Source organism: Cibotium barometz, chromosome 21, assembly GCF_041138505.1.
Source record: "Cibotium barometz isolate CiBa-2024 chromosome 21, ASM4113850v1, whole genome shotgun sequence".
Taxonomy (NCBI): domain Eukaryota; kingdom Viridiplantae; phylum Streptophyta; class Polypodiopsida; order Cyatheales; family Cibotiaceae; genus Cibotium; species Cibotium barometz.
Window position 1 is genome coordinate 45,333,048 of NC_141066.1, and position 22,301 is coordinate 45,355,348.

Genomic DNA, 22,301 nt, shown 5'->3' on the forward strand with positions numbered 1-22,301 from the left:
ACAGCCAACAGTTCATGGCATGACACTTGAACAAAAGTTTATTGGAAAAAAACCAGATTTGGTACACTTGAATGTCTTTGGGTGCATTACTTATGTACATGTGTACAGATGAAGTAAGAAGTAAGTTGGATCCCAAGTTTAAAAAATATATATTCATTGGTTATTCCTTGAGCTGAAAGGCTATAGATCCTATAACCCCACTATGCATGGGGAGTGATCAGGGATGTTGTGTCTGATGAAATGAGTAGTGAAGGATCCAATGGAGACTGAAGCAAATAATCAGATGGGTGCCTTAAATGTTGAGCAACAATCACACACACTTAGAGCACTAGGAGAGTCCTCTAGCAATGGTTATGCAAGTTGAGGCAGAATGTTGGGGATTTTAGCAAGAGGGAGACGGAGCATTGGAAAAAATTTCAAAGTTCCTTATGTAAACAGGGGGAGAGAGAGAGGGGAAAAATAAATTCCTTTTGTTCAACGCTCCCTAAACGGCCTTATACAAAAAGTGAGATGCAATGAGTTTGCCATATGTGTGTTTTTTTTTTTCGAGTTGAGGAGCAGGAAAAGAGAATTTTTAGCGACTAGTAAAACCTACCCCCTCTTTTTTCAGCTCAGCTCTTGTTGTAGCTTCTGAGAAAGAAAGCCACAGTGCTGCAGACTGTTGCGAGGAGTGGAAGCCATGGCGCATCGGAGTTCCACTGCCGCCTTTGTGTTCATCTTAACAGCTACTTGCTCCGGACATCGCTACGCTTCAAACCCGCGCACAACAGAGGAGGTGAGGAGGATTTGTATTCTCAAACAGCAAGCAACGGATGAGGAGGGTGAGAGGGGGGGTGCTACTGTGCTGGGTAGAGTCCGGGTGGTGATCAGGAGAGAAGCGTGATTGAGCGACCGTCGCCCAGGCAGGGCGCTGGAGGTTGAAATGAAGTAGCGGAGGAGAAAGTCCGTTCTGAGATGGTAAACCTTAGCATTAATTAATGGAGCTATGGCCCCATTAATGCATACTCACAAATTGTTCTGAATATTCATACTCCTGGTCTACCTAAATCCTAAAAACGTTAGGCATAAGAACACGAAAATGTGTAAAGGCATAATCAAACCTTTTCTCTGCGTCAGAGGCATAAGAAACTAACATTAAAATTTTAATAACTTAAAACCGGATTAGCCAAAGCAACAGTAAAAAAACTGCAACAAGTATCATACCTTAATGCCAAACTTATTCTTAATAAGAATGGGCACTTATGTAAAAAAAGGGCACTTATCGTCACCAGTATGATGCATTGCTTATGAAACCATTCATACATCAATTGGAACTATTGAAGAACTGTGATGAAAACCTATTTGCAGCAAAAGCACCATCACAGATAGCCACAGTATTATTGCAAAGCATTAGGGCACAAAATATAAGAGCACAAATCTTTCACATTTTATGAGGAGAGCATTGTCTTCCTAATGGTGGTGACTTTTTGCATCAAGAGACGGTAGACATGCCATATTTAAGTGACAAAACCTCTTTGTAAAGACTGCAGAAAAATAAAGAATTTTTTTTTAAAATTGTCTTAAGACCTCAAAAACAGATTATCTACAAATAGGCTTATTTTTTGCATTTCTTCACTTCACTTGATGTTGAACCATACATAGTTCCCATTGTACTCTTCAAAGTTGCATGTGTATTTGAATGATGGAACAATGGACCAGTTCAAGAGCTACCATAGCTCCTTTGTGAAGCTTGCATTCCCTTTGGCTCAAACGCGACTGATTCGATTTTCATAGTGGCCATAATTCACCCCTATATTGAGCTTTTAAAAGGGTTGCATGGCACAAACATGTGGAATTTGAGCTGCTGCTGCTGCTGCTACACTTGTCCACTGCTGGCTCCACACTCCATTAGCTGTCCTTCCATCAAACCTGCACCTAGCTTCAACCTCCTGATTTGCCTGCACCCACGAGCCATGCTGGCTGCGGCCATCAACCCCCAACAAATCCTCTGCAATCATATCCCCGGATAGCCCATTCAAGCTATTTCTTCTGCTACCTGGATTGTCCATCAAAGACCCCACAATCTGCTCCCCCTCTGCTGCATCCACTAGTCTACCACACACCACAGGAGCCATTGCCTCTGTTGAGGAAAATCCAGCATTGTTATAGTCGATCTCGTTCTCTTCATCCCATGGTGCCGGCAAGTTCAAGTCTATGCCATCCTGCTTCACCTTCTTTGTCTGTCCTGCATTGTTTCTACCACCTCCCCATTCAGCTTGTTCTTGCAGAGATGCCATGTTGTTGTTGTTGCTGCTCGAAGCCACACTAACAGTGTCTGCAATCTTCTCTCCAGTCCAGTGACATCTCTTGTGCCCGCCAAGGGCCTGCCCCGAGGGGAAAATACGGTGGCAGATAGAGCATTCATGGCCTTTGAACTTTTTCTTCTTCTTGTTGGCAGGTGACCTCTCTGTAGTAGATGGCAAGATCATGGTAGGAACTTTTTCTTGTTGTTGTTGATGATGCAGAGGGGGAGCTACTACTGCATGTCTCATGATCTGCCATTTGTTCAGCTCCGGGTGGAAAAATTCATCCTCTGCAATGCTATTTTCCCCGCTCTCATGCACCTCTTCGGCAATATAATTTGTCCTTGCAAAGCAGCCTTTGGTCTTCCTGTGGCTTGCTCTGTGTCCACCCAGAGCTTGGTGAGAGTTGAAGCACCTTTTGCAGGTGCTGCACTCATATTTCACTCCATCTCCATTGGACCTTGGAGCTAAAACAGCACGGTTCTCCGCTTCATCATCATCATCACCATCATTAGCATCATCATCAATGCCATTGTTGTGGAGGGCAGCAGCTTCACTGTCGGGTTGATCAGAGTACTCCGGAGTAGCGGGAGAGCCGTGCTTCCTGAAGGCAGACTCTTGTGTTGTTTCCATGAAGTGTTTCTCCATGTCTTGCATTTTATTTCCAGCACTAGACAGAAAAACGAGGCAATTGGCCATGTCAAGATCCTCTTGATCTTCAATCACGAATTTCCGCTTGTCTCTGAGTTCACTAGAAGTAGCTGTCTCTGAAGTAAGGGCAGGCTCAGATGTGGTGGTGGTCAACTGCAAATATTTTATTTTAGCTAGACTCCGCCTGGACCTCTTGCGAGTGGGCCAAGCTGAAGAGTTCAAATCATCAGTAAACTCTCTGAGAAGTGCGGTTTTGGCACTTCTCTTAGTCTCATTCTTGGTCATCACCATGGTACATTCTTCAGCCTTGTTAAAATCTCTTTCTTCTTCTTTCCTGCTCCTCTGTGGTTCTTTTGCCTCGCTTTCCTCCTCCATGGTCAACTTTTCCTCATTTGTTGGTGCAGAGATCCTCAATGCTGCTTCTATTTGCTTGCTTTCTTCTCGGTTTTCTCCATCTAATCCAGGCTCCATCCCTAGCTCAGCATTGCCTGCAATGCTGTACTCTACCAGAGAATTCAACTTCTTGCCAGCTATCGCTTGCCTTTCAGGCTCTGATGAGCTTATTTCCGGCCTCTGAATTCCCCTCCATTCTCTTTCAGGGTGGCATCTCATGTGGCCAAACAGAGCTTTCCATGACCAGAAGACCTTGCCACATTCCGAGCACGGCCGCGCCTGCTCCGCCGGCCCCAACGGCGATGGTGGCGAAGACGATCTTCTTGCCAAGCTTTGGTTATTAGCTGAGCTCTGATGATGGTCTGTGGCCAGAAGGGCAGCCTGGTGGATAGAGAAATCTTCTTGATCTGTCCAGAGGCGCTGGCTAGTAGGCTTTGGGTTCCGTCGCAGCTTGTAGAGGGGGATTCCTTTGTCTAAGATACATTCAGAGGCAGAGCTCACCACGATGCCGTTGTTTTCTGCAAGAGAAAGCTCAACTCCGTTGCCCAAGGCCATCAATTCAGAGCTGTGCAGACCAAAACTTTCATCATCATCATCAACGTCGTCAGAAAACAACTCTTGGTCTTGGCAGAAGCTCACTTCCAAGCTCCTCCCCTTTACAGGAAGACTACTACTCTCTATATTGTTCTCTCTCATCACCAATCGCTCTTCTTCTGCAGGAATCCCTCTCTTCACTAATTGCTCTTTTCCTCTCACTAACTGCTCCTCTTCTGCAACAGCAATCTCCCCCATCGCTAACTGCTCTTCATTAATCCCTCTCACCACTGAATTCCCTTCATCAATCCCTTTCACCATGGATTCTTCCGAATTAATCCTCCTCCTAATCACACTTCTACCACTAAAATTGAGAAGCTGAGATCCACTAATCATGCAATTAAGCTCCGCTAATCGATCTTGGCTCGAATTTGCAGTCGGAGAAGAGGATCTGCTGATAAACGCATCGAGCTGCCTTTGCTCTGGCTCCACATCTGTAGGCAAGCTGTCAGTAGCCAAAGCACCATGCACTCTCATGTGGCCCCCTAAAGCGCGTCCAGAAGGGAACTCCCTATCGCAAAATTTGCAAACCCGCCTCGGATTAGCCTTAATCTCACTACTAACCATAGTCGTAATTTTCTTCTTGTTAGGAACAATCTTTTCTGGATTGATACTAATCATCTTTTGATCATCAGGGGACGCCGGTTTTGCTAGAAGCTTCTGCTGTTGTGAAGGATTTGGTCCACCTGTTTGCAGATCCGAGGGGCGGGCGGCCAGCGAGATGGTGGGCGCTTGTTGCCAATTGTGGCTGCCTGATGGGAAAGAGCTAGAATTCCGACGATAAGGTAGCTTAAGCTTGCGAGGAGCTGCTGCTGCTACTACCTGCTGTTGGCCGCCTGCAGAAGAATGGAGCTTCTCGTCATCAGATGAATGCTCATCGTGAGAATGGTGTTCCAGCTCGCAGAGATCATGCCTGCTGTGGTCATCGTCATGGAAATACAGTTGACCTTGCTTAGGTTTACTACGATGGTGAAGCTCAGCTCCTGGCGCTATCGCCCCCTTCTCCATTAAAAGGGAGCTTAGGTAAGAGAAAGGGAGGACTACCAGAGCTTTTGCAAGCGGCAAGAATGGGGTTCCAAAAGCACATAAAAGCCAGCTATGGCTCTAAACAAAGTACAGAGAATGTGTAAGAGATCAGGAGAATTTTGCAGCAGCTGGATCGAGGGGAAAGCTAATTGCTGACACAATTTTGCACAGATTTTTGAATAGTATTGGAATGCACTAGTTGGCGGTTTGCATAGAAGGACGCATAGGAAGAAGAAAGGAAGAGAAAGAAGGGAGGAGGAACAGGAGGTTTTTTTTTTTTTTTTAAGGGGAAAAAACAGAGGAGGAAGTTGAGCCGACATGCAAAGCCTGCATCACAGCCAAAATTGAAATTAAAATAAAATGCAAAAGAAGAGAAAGGCCAGCTTAATCCAGCAGTTAGCTTCACTCTCTCTCTCTCCCATGAAATCGTCTCGGCCGCCGGGTTTCAAAGCCCAATAATCCAGCAGTTAGCTTCACTCTCTCTCCCTCCCATGAAATCGTCTCGGCCGCCGGGTTTCAAAGCCCAATTTTTCACCTTTGAAAACCTTTGTAAAGTTCCAAAAGAAGGCCACCCAGGTACCTTTTACCAAAGTATTAATGGGTTTCACTTGTAGGTCAAGGTACCTTGAACCTTTCAATTTTGAAGTCCAAGGCAGGGTTGCAAATTTCAGCCCCACCCATCATATAAAAAATTTAAACCATCTTTGCTTAGAAAATTAAAGCCTCTTTGCTTGTGTTCCCTAGAGGATGTCTTCCTCTCTCTCTCTCTCTCTCTCTCTTCCCCCCCCCTTTCCTCTAAGTCAACCTTCTAAGAAAGGCCCTTCCTTAGAAGTCTTTCACATACACTGCATTGTGTTCTCATACACTGGTGGTGGTGGTGGTGGTGGTGGTGCATGTGCTCTCATCCCATGACTTTGTGGTTTGTATGCTCGTCGATGTGAGTCAAGGTGTCAGAAGTGTGTGTGTTTCATGGATTCTTGTCAAGCTCTTTGAATAGTTCTTAGGGCTTGTCTATAGTCATGTTCTTATGAATACTTGTCAAGAATTTTCAATAAAGTGGTGCAAAAGCTCCTTGGTTAGGACAAAAAGAAGCATCCAAAGCTTAATCCCACCTTCCACTCACATTAGCAAAGTATAGATTCAAATTACTTTATAATGAACCATAACCTCATATCCTTATGCTTAATCCCACCTTCCACCAACGGACATTACAAAGAAGCATCCAAAGCTTAATCCCACCTTCCACGGACATTAGCAAATTACTTTATAATGAACCATAACCTCATATCCTTATGCTTCTTGGTGGCCCTTGGTGGATAGAAGAAGTTGTTATTGCTTGCAATTTTCATATTTTGCTTCATCATCGCTTGAAGATGAATGCAGCTAGTGAAAGTACTTTGTGAAGGCCCTTTTAACCCTACCATTACTTTCAAAGAAGCAACTCCATTCAAATTTTTAATGCCATCACTCTTCACATAATATAAGGAGCAAAGGTCTCCATTCAAATTTTCAATGTCATCACTCTAATATAAGAAGAACGAAGGTCTCTCAACCACTCTTCTATTCTACAATCATAGCCTACCATGAAGAAAAATTTACATGATTGGCATAAGTTGAGCTTGAGGAAAAGTTTAAAAAATAAGTTTTCAACAAACAAACAAGTGTTGATTTCTCAAACAAACTTTTCCTCATTTTTAGACCTATGTGGCCTCACTTTTAGACCTACTTTCATCTCAACAATACCTACTAGCCACCATACTTTCATCTCAATAGTACCTACTAGCCACCATACTCCTCCTATGTTAATTGTTCGATTAAAATTATGCACCTAACTACTATCTTAATCCACCCAACTACTTAGATCAATATTCATATCTTAGAACTATGTGGGAAAACAAGTACACAATTTTATTTTTGAAATTTGAGGTGTATTAAGAGATGCATCATGACATGGTGAAGCTATCATTGGACTCCATGTGTTGTACACAATTGTCCGGTGTCATCGGGATTCTAATTGAAATAGCATAAGATAAGCCATACTATTCAGGCCTATAGGGTTTGTGGACACCTTATAATAGTTTTGGCGTTGATCTCAAATAAACAAACTTGCACCGAGGTTCCATCATATTGGTGATTTGAATCAATGGAGTAATTTGTGTAAGTTCTAAACCCATGAGTGCCAAATTGGCCTACCTCTTTGGTTGTGCCTTTTGAAGTGGTGCATGGCTTATTACAACGTACATATTGTGTAAGATAGGAAAGGCCATACACACGTGTGAACTTGACTTTATTTGATGTCTCAAGGATTGGAATAAAACCCATACCTTATAATTTAGGACAAATAAAAAGTGTAAGTGTATGTATGTGTTACTGTAAGGTAAAGACATAACATATGTGTATCTATTTTGATTTACCTAAATAAGATGCTATATGGAAAAGTGACAGAGCCAATGGCGAGAAGAAGGAAAAGGAAGAATGAAAGAGAATACATGCCAAATCGATACTACTCCCACCTTTAGTTTTTTAAGAGCTGTCTTTTATTAATAGGTGAAGAGAGCTAAATCGATTGTATATAATACTAACACGATGCTAATCCAAGTGACTTATAATGTTAGATTCTACATGGAATGCTTAAAGTGACTTTCTTACCTCTTCAGTAAAAAAGTGACACTTCGCAATTTCCATACTCAGTGTTCGCTAGTTAAATAAGAATTGTTGGTTGTTTAAAGTGGAAGGTGACTATCTAGGATATAAACAAATGTACAAGAAAAAAAATTGTGTTTGAAAAGTGTTTCTTTCACCTTTTCTTTGAAGTAAAAAATAGGGCCCAAAAATCCACTTGTTTTATCTGCGAATGTGAGGCTAGCAGGATGGCACTAGAAACCATTATAGGGCCACTTGTTTTTATCTGCGAATGTAGAGGCTAGCAGGATGGCACTAGAAACCATTATAGGGCCAAGTCCTCCTCAAGCCTTCAAAGATGAAATTTACATACATGTTCATTGTGGTGGAGAGGCTAGTGAGAGTGTGGAAAGTCCTAGTTGTATGCCTAAAGTGGATGGTGTGGGAGGACAAAGATGAGCCAAATTCAGTTTCTTTTGCTTGTATGGTCTTGAGAAACACTTGGTGGAATGATATTGATGTTTTCCCATAGCAAAAGATAGATTACCGTTTCCTCGTCAATGCATGGTAAAAAGGAATGATGTAAGATTCAGTAAAGATAGTTTCTTGTGTGTGGGGACAATAGCTGAGTGGTTAAGGCAACGTCCTTCTCCTCCCAATAGCTGAGTGGTTAAGGTAACGTCCTTCTCCTCCCAAGATGTGGAATCGATTCTGGCCCACCCTTCGCCCCCACGCCACAAAGGGGTGAAAGAGCCTTTACGAAAAAAAAGGACAGTTCAATGGCCTAATATATACAGAACATTGGACATCTAGACATTTGGTCATCCACCAAACGGTTGGGTCCAGGGTTCAGGAAAAGACGGGTTTGCTTTATCTTGGAGCCTGCTCAACTTTTGAAAATTCTGCCTCACCTCGAGAGGAGGAGGAAAAATGTCTCCTCCAATTTTTGTAGTTATGAAGAAAATGCTTGTTCAAATTTACCTTTTTCCTCTTCAACTCATGATGAGAAAAGGACTTATGTTAGGTTCACTCAAAAATGTTTCGCAAACACTGGGTGGGTTGTTGAAATGTACGTCCTCGATAACAGAAGAGATGTTGCCTATGAGATTAGGAGATGGTTGGTTGTGAGAATGTACGTCCACTATTGGAGGTGGTGTGAAAGCGCCCTACAAACATTTAGAGTGGAGTGTGGACGTGCGATCCGCTGCTTACATGCTGCCAAGCCGTACAAGCGGGGGCGTCGAACTCGAGACCTCTTACGGAAAATTATAATTTGATAATTTTTTAAGTTGGGTTTGCCGCAATGCGGCCTGCTGTGAACTCTGAAGGAAGCAACAAGTGTCACAGTTTGTTGTAGAGGAGAAGGGTCGCCGCCGGGGCCACGTCAGCGTGCGTGTATCTTTTTCCCATCTAGCCAGCCGCATGCCTTGCTGGCCGGCTTGTGGGGCCCGGAAGGTTCTGAATTTAACTGGGGCGTAAAAAAAGGCCCACGCATTTCCACGACCAGAACGTCGACGCGTTCTCACTCGGCCGGCCATGCCTGCAAGGCCCCACTCCTACCTGCACCCGCAAATACCCCCCCCCCCCCCCCCCCCCCCCCCCAAAAAAAAAAAAAGACTTCTAAATGTTCTCATTGTCCTTTGTCGCCACGATGCGATCGCGTATCGATAGATACGGTAGGGGATGATGAAAAGAAATCTGGGGGCTCTGCCCACACGCTTGCACGAGTGCAGCAAATGGGCGCAGCCCGCGGCCGGCCCTCTCGACACGGCGGCGGCCCTTCCTTTTTGTCCGCCCGCCCATCCATCCCCAACAACGACTTGCGTTCCTTTTTTTTGCTGCCATCAAATCAAAAATAGCCTCCTTAAACGTCGGAATCACGCTTACCCCACACCAAACCTCCCCCCTCACTCCTTCCACACACATCTCACACTCTCTTTTGCTTACTTTCCTACTCACTCACTCTTTGCTTATGAGTGTCACTCCCTTCACTTCACTCCACCCTCTTTTCCTCTTCCCACCTCATTTCATTGCACCCAACAAACCCCCGCTGACTCCTAGCTTACCTCATTCCACACCCCACCTCCATGCCAGCTCCTCTCTAGCTTCCTAAGATACCCTCACATTCACATCACACGTTTCTCTCTCTCTCTCTCTCTCTCTCTCTCTCTCTCTCTCTCTCTCTAGTCTATGATCCAAGACATCATCTCTCTCTCTCTCTCTCTCTCTCTCTCTCTCTCTCTCTCTCACACACACACACACACACACACACACACACACACACACACAATGTTCAAACAATCTATCTTTCTAACCACTCCCTTTGTCTTTGCTCCATTCCCCATTCCCCATGAGATGATAGCTACATCTCCACCCTTTAACTTATTCTTCCCTCAACTCATGGCCTATTCCACTAAACTAGAATAGCACCCCTTCCCTAACCTCACGCAATCCGTCAACTTCCACCACCCTTTTCCCCACCACTTCTACCCAACATCTTTCCAAAGTAAACACTTATCTGCACTCAATATAGTTCCACTTTGAAATCATCTTTAACAAATAAAAGATTTCAACAACCCACACATGATGCCAACTTCCCCAAAAAAGAAAAAGAAACTAGTATAACTTGATTACATATTTTATTATGTTTACAATATAGCCATGACAAGTTGTGAAGGAACCAACCACACTCAACTGCTTAGTATATAATTAGTTCACTCCAACAACCCATGATGGTCATTCTACAAACCACCATTTTACATGCATTACATCGCTCTTTAACATTTGTATGACCTCTTGTGTGCCAACCATTTTGATATGTCTAAAAGGCTCCTTTACATCATCACTATTCTATCAGAAGATGAGGTGTTCATGCCCTATAACTTCTCAACCAACCAACTACCCATTAAGCCAGCCAATCCTAGCCTTTAAGCACATCAATGCAAATTTCATTCATCTTTCACATTTCCTCCCTCATCTTTTCTCAAAGATATTTCTCTCATTTTAGTTACTTATCCCTCCCTCTCTTATGCTTCAAACAACTCCTCTCCACGCTTACGTAATGAGTAGCTTCCTTGAAATGAGGTAGCATTTCTTTGCTTTGGAATAGGTATACTCTCACCGTGCCTTTTTACTAAGTCTTCTCCATTCTCTATCACCTTTTCCATCTTATCACTCTACTCCCCTATGTTGCTTCCTCATGGTTTCGTCGTTGAAAAGGAACATCCCACCTTTTTTTGTAATAATAAATCCCTGAACATAAAATCCCATCAAAGATTTAAATTCTTGATTTTGTCTCCTTGCTAACAAACTTTGAGTCAAACATCAACACTTAATAGTAGCATCATACACCTTTCAATACAAATGTCACAATACTTCTAAAGTTGCTTTAAAAGCTTTAAGCTAGAAGTTTCAAATTTCTTTGTCAAAGTCTCTTCTCACACATCCTTTAATCCATAGATGATTTCATCTAGATTGCAAAAAAACTAAAACATGGTAGAGTTCCAAAAGCCTTTAATACATTGAATCTTCTAGTCTCCATTTTCAAGTCCCCACTTCAACTTCCTGCTTAGAACCTCAAAACCAATTGAGCCACCCAAAGCTGGTATTGTCCTACCTTGAAAGGCATTTGAGCAAAACTTCCAAGTGTTCTTATTTGGTTTTTACATTTGTACCACAATTCAAATATTAACACATCGTGTGTAGCTTTAGAATTTCTTACACTTGAACATTTCACTTACTCCTTTCAAATATTAACACATTGTGTGTAGCTTTAGAAATTCTTACACTTGAATATTTCACTTACTCCTTTCCTCTAGGAAAACAAAAAAGATTAAGTTCTTTTCATAATGTGAAAGTCATATAATTAAGGATTTCTATTTGAGAGATTTTAATAATTTAGTTTTATATATCCTTAATTGTAATAAAAAATTCATGATTGCGATTGATAATGTCCTTGTTATGGCTCGTTTTGCCCTCTCCAAAGCTCAACCATTCATAAGCATTTTCACAAACAAGCAACAACGGTCATCGGGTACTTACCTTGCTTCCAACCTTGGGTCTTGAAGCCATCCAAGCCTACTTAGTGGGTTGCCAACTTTTCTTTGTCTTGCTCTCTCTTCCTCTCTGTCACAAAAGAAGTTGCTTCACCGTGCTATAAGGGCTCACACCTCGCACTATGTACTCTGTCTCGCATAAAGAATCAATAGCAATATGTGCTAAGCAATAATCTAATAGTCTCTACTCTCAACTCTCTCTCTCTCTCTCTCTCTCTCTCTCTCTCTCTCTCTCTCTCTCTATAAGCAATAATCTAATAGTCTCTACTCTCTACTCTCTACTCTCTACTCTCAACTCTCAACTCTCTCTCTCTCTCTCTCTCTCTCTCTCTCTCTCTCTCTCTCTAAGCAATAATCTAATAGTCTCTACTCTCAACTCTCTCTCTCTCTCTCTCTCTCTCTCTCTCTCTCTCTCTCTCTCTCTCTCTCTCTCTCTCTCTCTCTCTCTCTCCCATATACACACAAAGTAAGAGCAAGTAGAAAACTAGAGAAAACGTTTAGCACAAATGGGGATTACTTTTGTTCATTATGACATTATATATAGCTAACCCTTATTCACACTTGGATGCCTAAAACTCTTAACTGGGTGTGGCTAGATTTCTCATAATTGTATAACTTTTATACTGCCTTTGCATGACACCTATTCTTTAATCTCATGTGTGGCAGAGAGTGTCTAGATAACCTCCAAAATGGGGTCAACATCCCCTCCTACCTGATGTAGATTTTCCATCCTTGGAATCTAGTTATGTATGGCCTGAAAGCCTAGTCATGCCAAGCTTGTATGTGTAATGGTTGCATCGTGTGATTGGAGCCTTTTGAATGAACATGTGAAGTAGAGATGCAATGGCCAAAAGCCTACACTTAGATGTTTGTTGTATATAAGAAGGTAGACATCTAGGGTGAGATCATTACTAGTTCTTCTATTGGGGCCTATGTTTATGCCAAAGCACAAAATTTTGGGATCATATCCCTCACAACTTTCTTTCTGTTGGTCTATGAGAGTACCACGATCAGCTTCATGAATCTGCATGCTACTACTATGGCTGGATCAGGTATCCTCTTCTAAACTCTAATCCATAATAATAGTTTTTGCCTTTGCTTCTTCGAGGTGTCAGAGATTTCTAGTTGGAAGAAAGAAAAGTTATCACATGCTTGCTCACCTTGAAACTCCAGCGGGATAAACCATCTCTTCATTGGCATGTATGTTGGGTTTACCCTTAAGACTGAGGTCTCGTAGTGTACATAAATCCTAGAATATTCTTCAATGTATAAGAACTATGTTCACCACGCAGGATGTATGCCAAATGCATCGATACCATGGTGGTAGATGCACATCATCATATGCTATACTAGGTATGTTTTGCTAGCAAGAGAGTTAGTAGTGGGGCCAGAAGGAATTGGCCTGGTAGTTAGAGGGAAAGGGATTGGCCTAGTAGTTAGAGGGCAATTCACTAGGTGTGTTTTAGTAGAGGCTTGTCTTCTTCATTACCCCCATCATTTTCCTTAGGTAGTGGTGGTGACTTCTTGAAATTAAAAAAATGTGACTCTAATTATGCCCATTCCCCTTAATCTATAAATTATGGGTACTCTATGTGCTCTATGGAAAAATAATTAAGCAGAGAAGTAAGCATGGCTATAAGATGGTTATATATATATTGGTATCATTGAACAATACTATGTGGGGGTTATTATATAATTTCATGAATTTTAAGACATAAGAAAGTGTCATAAGCCTCTAGCCCACCATAGGTTTGGAATCATTCGACTAGCTTCGGTGACCTCAGGTACAGAGGGTAGGTAATTTGGAATAGATAGTTCCAAAAAGTCCTCTTTATCATCCAAAATGTTGGAGCTTTGCGATACTCTATGCCAAGATCTAAAGTTCAGGATTACGTGATGGAAAGTAGAATGATATATAGCCATAGAGGTCAAGAGTATAGGAGGGAAAGTAAAATGATATATAGCCACCATAGAGGTCAGGATTGTAGGATGAAAAGTAAAATGATATATAGCCATAGAGATAAGCATGAAGTATATAAATTTTTGTTAATAGGTTTTGCATATCTATTAGTGTTTTGAGCTATATTGGCCATATCATAGGGTACTAAATCTTGAGTAATGTCAATGTTAAATTGAAGTGAAGAGAGGGTTAGTGTAGCAAAGTACAAAGAGAAGGTTTGGGGTGGAGCCCTTGAAATTACCAACAAAGTAGGTGAGGTTCTCTCAATGAGATTGTCCATTTACTCCATGGTCTCTGTTGTGGTTGAGTTTCCTAAGCCAGTTGGTTGTTGCAACTGAATGATCTCATCATATTTTAATTTTAGCCACCATTCTGTGATTGTTACCTCTCTAGTTACCCTTGCTTCTTGGAGCTTAGCATATATGTCTTCAGCCTCCTTTGTTTACAGATGTTCACATTTCTACCTTGGCTTTTCTAGCTCACCTTGAGATTTAATTGCATGTGCATGTGCGTATTCTTCTTACATCTGTTCCTGTGCAAATGGCTTACCACATCCTAGTGGCTTTTTGGCATAACCTCTTTTTCTACTTGTGTTTGTGCCAGCTTACCTTGTAAGGTCCTTATAGCTTACCATGTAAGGTTGTTATAGCTTAAGCATGTGTTCTATTCAGTAGTTCCCTTTTCTTCTGCGGTTCCACAACTTGTTGGGTGAGGCTTTCAATTATAATGGCTTTTGATTTGTGCTTCTAGCTTTCGGGAATCTTTTCTTATATGCCTTGACCTTACTTTCTACCTATGTCAAGTTTACAAGCGCATTGTTTCGAACTTATTTTGTTCAAGTTTGAGTTTGTCTTTAAACTTTACTTGGGATTTTTCTAGCTCTTTCTCTTTATCCGTTGCAAATTCTTGAATATGTGCATGTAAAAATCCATATCATTTTACCTGAAAACAAACTTGGCATTAATGAATTGTTGTCCTCTAACACTTTGAGCTTACCTCTAAGGTCTTGGACCTCTACTGCTTTGTCTTGTGCTATGGTCTTCTCTTTGCTACTGCTTTATGAATGTAACACCTCCGCTACGGCTGCGTCTTCCTCAAGCCGCCATAGCCTAGGCGTGGAGAAGAAGAGAGGGTGGAAGTCGGTTCACCTCCCAACCATATAATGACGAGTTAGGGTTTCTTGTTGGGTTTTATACCAAAACCCTGGCCTGTGTCCACACCTCCTAGCCCGACCGCCCATCTTACTTAAGAGCCGTGCTAACTTAGATGTGTACACACATCGACCAAACCCTAACGCCCATTAACCCCTGAACCTCGCTAGCACTAATAATACTCTCGAGACTCCGAAAGCTATTAACTTATGCTAGGGTTCGACTTCCGTAGGACCATAGTCCTGACATTACTCCCCCCTTCGAAAAGAGTTTTCGTCCTCGAAAACAAAAGTGGGGAAACGTTTCCTCATCACACTAATGTTTTCCCAAGTGGAGCCTTCCTCGGGACGGTCCTTCCACTTGATAAGAGCTTGTTTCCGAACTTGGTGGCGAGTACGTAACATGTGGTAATCCAATACTCTTTCTGGTTCATGAGGCAGTATTGGAGGTTCCACATATTCTACCAAGAAAGAATCATCCACCGGGCTTTCATGACCCATAAGGCGTTTCCTCAAACGGCTTACGTGAAAGATGGGATGAACCTTGGAATGTGCTGGTAACTCAAGTTTATAGGCTACTGGGCCCACCTTCTTGAGTATCTTAAACGGTCCACAAAATCGGGGCGACAATTTTGGTACGGGACCCGTTTTGAAACTGGTGGAATTTTCTGGTACCTTCAGAAACACCCAATCACCTTCTTGAAAGTGAAGTGGCCTACGTTTCTGGTCCGCAAACTTCTTGTAACGATCTTGCGCTTGACGAACATTTAATCGTGCAAGGCGCAACATATCCATATGGTCTTGGATAAAATCCTTAACCTGACTGATTTTCTCATTCGCCAGTCCCACCGACACTGGTGAACGTGGCTGAAAACCATACATCAACATGAAAGGGCTAAAGCCTGTCGAGACATGCTTTGCACTATTGTAAGCAAACTCAAGAATAGGCAAATAAGACTCCCAATCAGATTGTTTTTTGCTGACATATGCCCTAAGCATATCTTCCAGCACTTGATTAACCCGTTCAGTCTGACCATCTGTCTGCGGATGATCAGCTGTACTAAGGTTCAACATAGTACCCAGCTTACTGAATACTGCTCACCAAAAATGGTTGTTAAACTTGCGATCGCGATCACTGACAATATTGGACGGTAAGCCATAAAGTCGATAAACATTCTCCACGAAAAGGCGTCCCAATTCTGGAGTTGTAACTGTTTTCTTAGTAGGCACAAACCGACAAAGCTTGGTTAATCGATCCACGATTACCCAAATCGCATCATGTCCACGATTCGTTGTGGGCAAGCCCGTTATAAAATCCATAGAGATACTTTCCCACTTTCCGTCGGGAATCTCTAATGGATGCAGTAACCCGCCAGCTTTAAGACGTTCTTCTTTGTTCACTTGACACTTCTGACACTGCAGAACATAGTCAGTAACATCCTTGTGAAGTCCAGGCCAATAGAAATGCTTTCTTACGAGAGCATACATTTTGCGAATGCCCGCATGACCTGCACTTGGACTATCATGACACTCAAAAAGAATTTGGCGCCTAGTGTCTAAGTCCAATGGAACACAAACTCTCCCCTTGTGGAGTAAGTATCCATCATCGATGGAAAAGTTTTTCCATCGCTGTAGTTCATCTTGTGATAAAGAAGAACCATGTGTGGAAGAACTGGGAACACTACCGTTTGAGTGAGAGGGACCCCTCATTTGAACATGATTCCACACCTTTGAGTATGTTGAATCCTGCTTGCATTTGCCTCGTAAAGATTCTAACAATTCGCTTTTCAACTCTGTGAATAACAGCGAATTAATCTCTGGCATACGACTCAAAGCATCAGCTACAATATTGTAACGTCCTTTGCGATAGCGTAGCTTGCAATCATACTCCTGAAGGATCTCAGCCCATCTGGCCTTTCGACCCTGCAAATCTGTTTGGTTCATAAACCACTTTATGCTTTCATGATCAAAAACAATCTCGAATTGCGCACCATATAAGTAATGTCGCCATTTTCGTAAGACATATATGATGGCAAAGAGCTCACGCTCATAAGCTGAGTAGTTTTGTTGAGCACGATTGAGCTTCTTGCTCTCATAGGCAACAGGATGACCATCTTGAATGAGAACCGCACCCACTGTCTTAGCACTGGCATCCGTTTCAATCACAAATGGTCTTTGAGGATCCACAATTGCCAAGATGGGAGCCGTAGCCAAAGCAACTTTAAGCTTATCAAAGCTACGTTGTTGCTCCTCACACCATTGAAAGGTAATTGCCGCACCTTTCAATTGATCAGTCATGGGAGCGGCAATCTTTGCATAACCGTTCACATATTTGCGATAAAATCTTGCCATTCCCAAGAAGATTTGAAGTTCTTCCTTACTTCGAGGTGTTGGCCATCGCATAATAGCATCAACCTTACTAGCATCCATAGCAATTCCGTCTGCAGAAATTACATGACCTAGGTATTATATGCTATCCTTGAGAAATTCGCACTTACTTTCTTTCGCGTAAAGTTCATTCTCGCGTAGTAACTGAAAAACTTTTCGTAAGTGTTCCAAATGCTCTTCTAAAGTCGAACTATAGACCAAAATGTCATCAAGAAAGACAATGACAAATTTGCCTAAGTACGGCCTTAGTACGCTATCCATAAGCGTCATAAACGTTGCCGGGGCATTAGTAAGCCCAAACGGCATAACCAAAAACTCATAGTGTCCAAAGCGAGTCCGGAACGCAGTCTTGGTTATATCATCAGCGTTAATACGCACTTGATGATATCCTGAACGTAAATCAATTTTAGAAAAATACTTCGCACCTTTGAGTTGATCAAACAACTCATCTATCTTAGGTAGCGGGTATTTGTTCTTAATGGTTACCGCATTCAAGGAGCGATAATCCACACACATGCGCATGGATCCATCCTTTTTCTTCACCAAAAGAATGGGCGATGCCCATGGTGAAGCACTATGGCGATGAAGCCCTTACTAAGGTAATCAGCAAGCTGACGTTCCACCTCAGCTGCTTCAGTCGCACTAAGCCTGTACGACGGCTTACTAATTGGTTTGGTGCCCGGAACGACATCAATGCGATGAGGCAAAGCTCGTTCGGGTGAAAAATATCTTTAAATTCTTGTAACAGTTGTTGCAAAGACAAAGCATTAACTGGTTGCTTAAGATTATATAAAGAGATTTTAGAAGAAGGTAAAGAGAAAGAAGACATCGCTGAGGAAGATTCATTTGAAGAAGAAACATCATGCACATCAAACCCACTAGTTTGAGACACACAATAACAAAAATAGACTTCTTCTATTTGATTACTATGCTCCAAAAAAGAGAGTTCGGCATTACATATGAGTGGTGTTGGGGGTACATCACGTTCCCCAATAAGTAAAACATGCTTACCATTGGCCTCAAACGTAAACGTATTATGTTCATAACTCCTTTTGAGTGATGACCCTAACCCATACAACCACTCCCGTCCTAAGATGACATCCGCACGAGACATATTCATCACTTGGAAGTCAAGAACCATAGTGTGTTCTTGCACAAACACAGGCACTTGCCGTACTAGAGTATCCCACACATCGTGATCATCCCCCTGAATGGTGGACACCACATAACGATGAGAACTCTTTGTCTCCGGCAACTTTAATTTCTTAACTAATGCATAGTTCAAGAAATTGTGCGTGGCACCATCATCAATGAGAATACGTACTCGATGACCATAAATGAAGCCATGCATACGGACCAAATCGTGTGGTCCAACTGTCTCTTGCCACATAGATGCAGTGAGATTACACTCATGCAACTCGGCAGTGTGCGAAACCTCTACCGCAGAATACTTAGGATCAGCATCCAAGGGAAGCATTTGCACCATGTGTACAGCCTTCTCCTTGACCTTATCCTTATTCTTGCGAGGCAACTATGGACAATTTTTCTTCTCATGATCACTACCTAAGTAATGATAACATAGTTTCTCCTTCTTGGCCCGTTCATAGTCTTGTGGAGACAACGGACCACTTGACCCTTTAGACTTCTTTGTGTTTTCAGTAGAATTGCTGGCAAGTTTACGCTTATTAGCATTAAATTGCGTGCCAATGAATTTGGCCGGTCTATCCATGCCCTTCTTATCCATGGTGTCATCAAAGATAAGGGCACTTTGGATAGCCGCTTCCAAAGTTTTAGGATACTGGGTTTTAACCTTTGCCTGATATTCTTTATCAAGGCCTCTAACAAACCCACGAACCTTTTGAAAGTCGTCCAAACCGTCTAGCTTGAGAATGACTTCACGGTATTTGGACACATACTGATTAAGTGTAAGACCTTCCATCTTGCACTTGTCCCAGGCTGTCCAACTCCGATCTTTCTCGTTTTGCGGTAAGAACTCCTTTTTAAAAGCTGCCGCAAACTCCTCCCAAGTCTTAGGGCGAGTTTCAATAGGTAGACTCATCCACCACTTGTAGGCTTTACCTTCAAGTGTGAGACTCGTCTCAGTGACCATAACAGCAGCGGGAGTGCGGCGTAAGCGATGCAAGTCCGTCCACTTGTGTAAAAATGTATGGACTGCATCCTTGTTACGATCGCGCTCCTCTCCCTTAAACACAGGCGGCTTCACGTTTTTCAACATAGCCCCTTCCTACGTTGCAGATGGTGCAATAGATTCTAGTGTAGGATTTGGAACAAGAGGAGGCATAACTATCGGAATAGGCCCTCCACTTGCCGCCGTCGATCCACTTGCAAAACGTGCCATAAATTCAGTAAAAAGCGTGCTCATATTTGTGAGATTGGTATTGACATTTGTTATAGTGCGCTCAAGTGCAACTACCCTTGAAGTGAGACGCCCAAACTCTACCGTGTCTACCAAACCATAATCATCTATTGGACTCGCATCCCCTTCGGCATCGGTCATGTTGTCATCCCGATCAGGCGCAACGGCCTGTCGCGAATCACCCACACCACCACCCAAAGGGTGTGCCTCACTAACATCATGCATATCATTCTCAAAATCGAAGTGAACATGAGACGGTTCCGCTGAGGCCATGGTATGCACGTGCTTACAAATAGAGAACGGATTACCTTCAAAAGCGAACTCCAATTGAAGCGTCGTAGAAGAATTCCTCTTGCATGCACGAAAATCGAGAAGAAATCACCACTTGAGTCGTCAATCAACACATGCATGCAAAAAAGTGTGTTGCATGTAGCATGTCGTTGAAGATCCGTCCACCAAAAACTTCCAAACTTGGAGCATAGAAAACTCCTCTCACAAATTGAAAGAAGGAAAGTTGAAGGTGAAAAGGTCACTTTCCTTGTAGTTTGTGTCACTTTCCTTGTAGTTTGTGTCCTCCCTTGAAAGAATAAGTAGAGCTCTTTTGAAGAGAAGAACAACACAAGTGAAAAGGTGAAGTGGCTAGCACACTTGCCTTGGAGCTTGAGGTTGTGGGTTCAAAACCCCACTCCTTGGATGGTGAAGCCTCCCCCTTGTGCCACTCAAGTAAGGGAGAATTCTCGCGCGCTCGCCAACGGCGCGCCAACGATCGCTCACCGATCGCCTTCTAGGACTGTCGGTCTGCCTTGGTCGCCGCCTTGGGCGTCCGCTGTGGTGGCCGTTTGGTAGGGCCGTACGGACGACGGGTAGGCGGTGGGGGACGCTCGCTGTGGGCTATTCACGCAGGCGCACATAGGCTACGGCTGCGCTCGTGGAGGTCACCGTACGGGCGGCGACTGCGCTCGTTTCTTTTGTTGCGGCGTCGAGCTCTTTCTCGTGCAGGTCACGCTGTCGGCCGCGCTGGCTCTGATACCAGTGTAACGCCTCCGCTACGGCTGCGTCTTCCTCAAGCCGCCATAGCCTAGGCGTGGAGAAGAACAGAGGGTGGAAGTCGGTTCACCTCCCAACCATATAATGACGAGTTAGGGTTTCTCGTTGGGTTTTATACCAAAACCCTGGCCTGTGTCTACACCTCCTAGCCCGGCCACCCATCTTACTTAAGAGCCGTGCTAACTTAGATGTGTACACACATCGACCAAACCCTAACGCCCATTAACCCCTGAACCCCGCTAGCACTAATAATACTCTCGAGACTCCGAAAGCTATTAACTTATGCTAGGGTTCGACTTCCGTAGGACCATAGTCCTGACAATGAAGCTCTAAGTCCTTCTCTTCTAGGGATTCCATGAGTCTTCTTATCATATGTTGTGTAGTATTTGATTTCTATCCACAAGGTATATTGAAAGTATATTATAGTGTGCTACCTTATTTTCATGTGTGTCTTGGTTGTTTGTAGATATTATGTATGATATGCATCAATTCTCTAATATGGTTAGGATAGGAAATGCTCTATACCTTTGAGCATGGATATCAACACCGTGTAGATGACCTCCACAGGTAACTTATCAACTTGATGCATCAAAGGGAGGTTAGGCATTTGTAAACCTTCATGTTGCACTATCAACTCACTTAAATCCATATCCAGGGGTGTTCTCATAGACACCATTGAAGCATTTACCTTTGCACTATCAAACATTTGTACCACATCTATCGCAACGGCATAGGCATTGGCATATAGATTGGCATTGCACCAGTGGTGGCATCATTCATTCTTCAATTTGCATACACGTAATTTACACTCGTAATTTACACTGTGGGCATAGGCATTGTCACACTTACATGTGCCTCTTCAAATATAGAGAGTGTAATTTGGCCATATTAAAGAGAGTGTGGGGGAGAGGGAGAGCGTGAGTTCCTTGCAAGTAAACACACACACAAGAGAGAGCAAGACACAAGAGAGAGATGGACTTTCTTTTGTCATCACCACTCTGTTTACTTGGACCTCTACTACTTTATCTTGTGCTATGGTCTTCTTTTTGCTACTACTTTATGAAGCTCTAAATCCTTCTCTTTTAGGGAGTCCACGGTTTTCTTATCATATGTTGTGCAGTTGATGATTTCTATCCATGAGGTATATTGAAAGTATATTATTGTCTCCTACCTAATTGTCATGGGTGTCTTGGTTGCTTGTAGATATTGTGTGTTATATGCATTAATTCTCTCATATGGTTAGGTTAGGAAATTCTCTATACCTTTGAGCATGGATATCAACACCGCTTAGGTGACCTCCATAGGTAACTTGTCAACTTGATGCATGAAGGGGAGGTTGGGCATTTGTAAACCTTCATGCTGCATATTGTAGAGCCTTTTGTGCTTGACCGCCTCCTCCTAATTTGAGCTAATTGCTTCCCTTTCATGCTTTTGGGGTGTGCTCGCCATAACATTTATAAATACCATCATGGATACTCGCAAAGGTGTGGTGAGTTGCACCTGCTCCCTTGAGATTCTATCTATGAAGGCCTTTTTCAAACGGTCAGCCAACTCACCTAAATCCATATCTAGGGGTGTTCTCATATCCACCATTAAAGCATTTACCTCTGGACTATCAAACATTTATACCACATCTACCACAATGGCATATGCATTGGCATATAGATCGGCATTGCACCAGTGGCATCATTCATTCTTTAGTTTGCATGCACACAATTTGCACTATGAGCATAGGCATTGTCACACTTACATGCAG

General features: G+C 42.8%; 1 protein-coding gene across 1 annotated transcript; it reads right to left on the bottom strand.

The window, feature by feature from the left end:
- Positions 1–1,580: 1,580 nt before the first annotated feature.
- LOC147627221 (uncharacterized) lies at positions 1,581–5,427 on the bottom strand. Its single transcript, XM_086815892.1, has one exon. It carries the CDS (start codon positions 4,926–4,928, stop codon positions 1,803–1,805), a length of 3,126 nt encoding a protein of 1,041 aa, XP_086672018.1. The 5' UTR covers positions 4,929–5,427; the 3' UTR covers positions 1,581–1,802.
- Positions 5,428–22,301: the final 16,874 nt, after the last annotated feature.

Coding starts and splice junctions, on each gene's coding strand:
- LOC147627221 (XM_086815892.1), bottom strand. CDS start 4,928: ATGGAGAAGGGGGCGATAGCGCCAGGAGCTGAGCTTCACCATCGTAGT.